The sequence below is a fragment of the Theobroma umbraticum genome, unplaced genomic scaffold (assembly GCF_002168275.2).
Source record: "Theobroma umbraticum cultivar Fairchild unplaced genomic scaffold, ASM216827v3 scaffold_81.0, whole genome shotgun sequence".
Classification (NCBI taxonomy): domain Eukaryota; kingdom Viridiplantae; phylum Streptophyta; class Magnoliopsida; order Malvales; family Malvaceae; genus Theobroma; species Theobroma umbraticum.
In genome coordinates this window covers 2,649,155-2,655,533 of record NW_018397268.1, presented here as the reverse complement: position 1 = coordinate 2,655,533, position 6,379 = coordinate 2,649,155, and the positions used below count along the sequence as shown (strand labels likewise).

General features: G+C 34.7%; 1 protein-coding gene and 1 pseudogene across 1 annotated transcript; one reads left to right on the top strand and one right to left on the bottom strand.

Moving 5' to 3' along the window:
- The first annotated feature begins 1,295 nt into the window (after positions 1 to 1,295).
- LOC110425595 (protein NRT1/ PTR FAMILY 2.6 pseudogene) lies at positions 1,296 to 2,126 on the top strand (annotated as a pseudogene).
- Positions 2,127 to 2,767: 641 nt separating this feature from the next.
- Positions 2,768 to 4,120, bottom strand: LOC110425566 (uncharacterized). The gene is made up of 2 exons (XM_021440477.1): positions 3,237 to 4,120; positions 2,768 to 3,098 (listed from the first exon to the last, which is right to left on the bottom strand). The coding sequence occupies exons 1-2, from the start codon at positions 4,118 to 4,120 to the stop codon at positions 2,906 to 2,908; spliced, it is 1,077 nt and encodes a 358-aa protein (XP_021296152.1). The 3' UTR covers positions 2,768 to 2,905.
- Between the last annotated feature and the right edge of the window lie 2,259 nt (positions 4,121 to 6,379).

Here is a 6,379-nt window from a genome sequence, read left to right as displayed (position 1 = left end):
TTTTTTTTTTTTGTGAATGGTGGGATTTTCTTGTTGTTTTCGGATAATTGGTGTGGTTCGGTACAATAATGTGTCATATAGTGGGTTTTTTTTTTTGTAAATGGTGGAATTTATTTTTGAAAAAAGATAATTTATTTTACAATGATAATTGTCCAACTAGACACGTTAATTAACTATCTTCGAAGTATATAATAATAAATTAAAATATGCTACTCAATGTGAAGAATGAATATAATAAAAAGTTAATTCAAACCCCATAAATTGTGGGTTTCATGTAATTTCCAATTATATGTTTATTAATTGATTGGTTTATTTATTGATTTTTTTATATATAAAATAATATAATTTATTAATAATCATAATTACTACTTTTACATTATACATGTAAAATTCATTAAAAAAATTTACATAGGTCCCATTGCTGTAACATATAGATTGACTTTAATCGGCATATCTTATCATGCTTTTTCTAATATTCTGAGGCTATGTACACTTGAATATGTCAACAGTACTTCAGCTTAGCTATGATGACTTGATAATTCATAAAGAAATGAAAACTTTTTATTTATATACATAAATAACAAAATAAAACATAAACTTTTCTCTTGTCTCTTTATTACTCAATTTCTTTTCTTTTACATATATATGATCTTGGATTACATAATTTATAATAAATAACTTGATATATAGTATTAAAGATTAAGTATTAGCGTATGATATTGTTAACCCTAACAGCCGTTGCCATGTGCAATGGGTGCATTCAAATGTCCTACTCCATCAAAGCTTCAGTTCGCAGTCCTTTACCTAGCTTTAGCACTAGCTTCACTTGGTGTCGTGGGCACACGTTTTACAATTCCAACCATGGGAGCTGATCAATTTGACAATGCCAAAGATCAAGGGATATTTTTCAATTGGTCTTTTTTGGCATTATACGTTGCCATTTGTGTTAGCTTAACAGCTATCATCTACATTCAAGACAATGTGAGTTAGGATTTAGCAGTCGGGATTTGCACAGTTGTGAATGCTACTAGTTTGGTACTCTTTTTATCAAGAAAACAATTTTACCGACGCATCAAACCTAAGGGAAGCCCATTCCTTAGCATTCTGTGTGTAATATTTGTAGCGATTCAGAAGAGAAATGCATCAGGCACTTTCGACACTCGAGATTATTATTATGGAAGTGTTGAGAAGACAAATATCTTTAACAATGGTCCAAGTAAAAGTTTAAGATACTACCCTTTCCATTTCAAATATAAATCGAAGAACTTGACAAGCACTTGCTAGGATCTTTGATCATGCACTTGCATGAGAGTGAAAATAGTCAATCGAGTCGTTCCAATGCAGGACCATGGAAGCTATGCACAGTGGAAGAAGTGGAAGACCTCAAAACCCTACTCAAGATCATGCCATTATGGTCAAGTAGCATTCTCTTAAGTACCACCATAGGCGTGGTTAACAGCTTGGCCGTCGTCCAAGTTCTAACCATGGATCGACACCTCGGACCACACTTCAAAATCCCAGCAAGTTCTTTCATAATGTTTAACCTACTTGCCACAGCTCTCTCAATTTTTATCATTGACCGTTTCCTCCACCCAGCATGGCAAAAGTTCATCCCTATTTGGCCTTTGACACCCCTTCGACTAATTGGGATTGGCCATGTCATCAATATACTTGCCATGATGGGGTTTGCCCTAATCGAAATGAGGCGTCTCCATGTGGTCCGGACACATCAGCAGCTCACCAATCAATCTGACTATGTGGTACCCATTTCCGGTCTATGGCTTGTTGTGCCACTAACAATTTTAGGTATTGGTGAGGGATTTCACTTCCCTGGACAAATTGCATTGTACTACCAAGAATTTCCGAAGTCACTGAAAGGTACTTCCACGGCAATGATATCGTTACTAATTGCAATGGGACTTTATTTAAGTACCATTATCACGGATTTAGTTCGTAAAACAACAGAGTGGTTGCCGGATAACATTAACAATGGAAGATTGGATAATGTATTTTGGATGTTGGCAGTAATTGGAGTGGTGAACTTAGGATATTATTTAGTTTGTGCAAAGTTGTTCAAGTATCAAAATCTAGATAAATCTAATCACTCTGGTAGTCATGTTCACTAGAAGGAGAATTTCTCTTCTTTGGGATAACTGTGCTTGTTTGGATTTTGTATAATAAATTTTCATGTTTGTTACCAATTTGGATGTAATTTCCAAGTTCTTTTACTTTGGATAATTGTGCTTGTTTGGAATTTGTATAATAAATTTCCATGCTTGATGTGAATTTGGTTGTAATTTCCAAGTTTACTATATGAATTGGATATGAATATAATAAATTTATTCCAATCTTCCATAACCACTTTTAAAATCTTCCATTTGTGTTTATGACAAGTCATTAATTTAGATGGTCAACTTGACTTTTCTTTTGATTCCTTTATTGCCTAATCCTTTCCAATTAGCTCATAAGAAAGTAAAATAAGAGATTATTAATCCTAACAATGAACTAAAAATATAATACAATCATTTTATGTTCATTATTTAAAGTTTATATATATATGTTTTCGTGCGCACGTAAAATTTATTTTAAAAAAACATAAGATATTATGTCATATGGACTGAACACCACACTTTGAGAAGAGTAATTACAATATTGTAGCCCCAAGGATGAAGATTCATCCTACTCATGCCACCAACATTACAAACCCAATATACAAAGCCTTGTGGACACAACATATTACTACTATAGCAACAAATTTCCCATGTGACCTTCAACACGTCAAACTATAACAAACCACACTCACTACAACAAGAATGTGCCATAATCACGCATACACTAGAATCACGATTTATTATAAACAACCAGCAACTCCTTAGTACACCATACTCCACCTAGGAATGGTGACTTAAAGATATCTATGCTCAAACTTTCGAGCCCAAACGTGCTTTCCCTTGATTGAGTACTTGGCTTTGGGTACGCCATTCAAAATGGTGTCAAGGCTAGAAGCAGAATGCAAAACCAACTTTGCAAACAATGGCTGCTCTCCAATTGGGACTTCTTGCATCTCAACTCTTTCAATGAAATTATCCCCAAATTTTCTACTTGCACAATCACAAGCAAAAGCAATTACAAAAACTAAATACATAATATAGTTCATATTGAAAAACATTAATCAAGATTATGTATAGATCAATTTGCAAATAACAAGATTGAAAATTAAGAAAAAAGTTAAGTACCTAGTGAAGAAATCTGTTACGTCTTTCTCTGATATAGGGTATCCTTTAGAAAATGTTAAGAAAATAGTTCTATCCTCTGCTGGGACTTCTTGATTATTATTATTATTATTATTATTCGCTTCCCAACCCTTAATGTCAATGGAGTGTATGTTATTCAACAGTTCCTCCATTTCCTCATCCACAGACTGTTTTTGAGTCTTGATATTATAAGGATCAACTTCTTGGACAAAACTCAAATTGCCTGAATTCCAAAGGGGCCAGAAAACTCGCTTATTTCCCATGTTTTGATCACCAAAGATTCCAAACTCAGAGTTATAGTTGTTGAATACAGGCAAAGTTGGCCTAGTCAATGGACAATTAAACCTTGATGCCTCCAAACTTTGTTCAACTCTGTGTTGGGCAGCCATTGAATTAATAGTCGATGCCTGCTGCAATATATCTCCAAAGGCTCGAAAACAAACATCCTGAATATTTTGAATAATATCAGGCACAATACGAAGACGATTATGATGAAAGAAATGAAGAGAGGCCCAATTTTTTGTCAATCCTTGAATCAAAGGAATGAGATAGTTGGAGTCTTTGAAATTATTGAACGGGAACTCATCACTCTTTATACAATTCAAACAAAGGACAGCCTCTTTAGCCAATGCATTGATCAGAGTATCAGACCAGGGTTGAATACTGGAAACCAAGTTTCGAGCAGGGTTATCGCCATGTTCAACCCAAAGGAGGAAAGACATCACGTGAATGGACTCGCCTATATCACGTCGAAGGTTCCGAACAAGCCTGGCGAAGATGTTTCGATCAATGGTATGAAACGCATTAATTTCTTCTTGGGAAACCATTTGAGTCTCCCAAGAAGTAGATGAAGAGGAAGCAACCATTGTGTGTGGGAGGAAATAAGAAAATTTTGATTATTATCAGAAGTTGGTTTTCAAGATTTTATAGAAAGGAAAGGGTGCCATTGAAGGAAGGTTTCATCATGATTAGCTGTAAGAGTCGTGGCTTTTCAAAAATCCAAAAACTTTCGAAGAAGTGTTGCTTTTCGTAAAAAACTTTTGAAGAGGTATTATTTTGAATTTTGATAAAAATAACAAATTTGAATGAATTTCTTTATTAAGAATTTCGAAGCAACGGTAGAATTTTAGGTAAATTTTGTTTGATTTAAAGGAAAAATCAAAATTCATCAAGATTATTTGGAATAAAATGTTACCAAACTCAATTTCTCATGCAAAAATAATACTAACCAAAAACAAACAAAGTAAGATTGTTCTCCTGAGATTCTTCTTTGCTACCGAGTAAATTGGTTATTTGCTCATTTTCAAATATCTTCTAACATGTATTGCAAGTTTCCAGGTCTAGAATCATAAACGCTGCCTGTGGTTCTCCATGTCCTCATGTTATAAGACCTAGTATAGGCACGGGTACTGGGTTTTATTTTGTTAATGTATTACATCTGTTAAAGAGTCTAGACAAGCAACGTCGTGTCTACTGTATTCGCAAATATGGGATTTGTTACTTTCGCACAACATGATGATGTTCTTTTAAATGTTTTCTCTCTTGTAGGGCTGACATATTTGGTGTTTCAGTGTGTAAAAACTGAAAAGTTTTCAGTTCTTGGTGGTCTAAACCAAAAGTTTGTTAACGTCATTTCAGTTAAGTACTAAATATTGCAGAAAATAAACTTCCATGTCTCTCCCAGTGTGCAAATCTTATTAATGCATGAATTAATTTAGGGTATCCACCAGGTCTGCTCTCTCCCTCTCTCTGGAATCAGGTTCAAATGGATATAAATATATGGTTTGCGTCCTATAAACAGTTGTCTGTCAGGATGATTCTGGATTAATTCGGAACAGATTTCAATTGGGGATGAAAGATTTCTGTACAAATGTGAGATGTGCGTCCCATCAATTGGCATGAAGCATGGCCACAACTTTTTGTCTTTGATAAGTTTTTCCAGAAGCAAACCAGTAGTTTTTTACTCAAACCATGCACATCTTCTCCTTTCTCAGATTTTTTTTTTCTTGAATTCTCTAAAGATGAAAATGAAGTAAAATATATTGTTGATGGATATGTTCCTTGTTTCAGGGTCCTGGTGCTTTCATAATTAAGTGCAAGTGACTGCTGTTTCATGGTCGTGTTCCAGTATGGGTCCATTGTGTTATTTAATGTTTGTGAACATGAAGTGGATGAGTATCTGAAACTTGTTGAAAAGCATGCATCGGGATTTCTTCCAGAAATTGGAAAGGATGGTGAGTTCTTATGTCCTTATTGAATTTATCTTTTAAACCACCATCTTATGCTAGATAGACCACTATCTTATGCTCCCTATCTAGACTTGTTATGAGTAGAGATCTAACATTTTGAGACTGTAAAGTTGGGAACTAACGTGATTTTATTAATACAACACTAAATAATGTGCTCATGCACTTAAATTCTGTAATAGTGCACAAATTCCCTTCATAATCCATCAAGTCAAGATCATCGGTGCAATTTTGTCGACAGAAGGGCATTTAATAATGCTCGAAACAAAAAAATTTTACACCTTGGAGATAGACTTTATGGACCAAATGTCATTTTCTCCTTTCTTTCTCCTGTCTCTTAGAATGGTTCTGTTTACCTCTTTCTTCTTATTCTTTCTCTTTCTTTTGCTGGCCGTTTTCGTAGCTTGTTATGTTGTTGCGAACAAGGAAGAAGGTTCTTCCTATGAAGGATTGTCTTAAAGCAATGGAAAACCATGGCTTTCCTAAGGAATAGGGGACCACGTAAGGTACTGCATCATATGAGTTTTTGTATATTTGGAGGTAAGAGAGAAGCCAACTTTAAGCACATGGATGCAAGGCGGATTAGATTACATTATGTTGCAGTTCTTAAAAATTGGTGGAATCCGTACCATTGGAAGTGTTCTTGGTCAACGTGTTGCTCTTCACTACTATATAAGTGCGCCTGGTGTGTAGCATTCGATCTCCAATGTCTATTTTCTGAGCATTTAAGTTGATAATGATGCTCAAAACTTTTTCTTTATATCTTAGGTTGATGGAGTGGTTGGGGAATTTACAGGACATTAACCTTGGGATGGAAAAGACGGGAACATTTACTATGGACAGCTAAAACTATTGGTTATCTCATTCATAAATACCTTA

Bases quoted from the DNA above. Each gene is read 5' to 3' on its own strand.
- LOC110425566 (XM_021440477.1), bottom strand. From the start codon at position 4,120: ATGGTTGCTTCCTCTTCATCTACTTCTTGGGAGACTCAAATGGTTTCC. The intron at 3,099-3,236 runs GTACTTAACTTT...TTGTGCAAGTAG, and splicing joins GTAACAGATTTCTTCACTAG to AAAATTTGGGGATAATTTCA.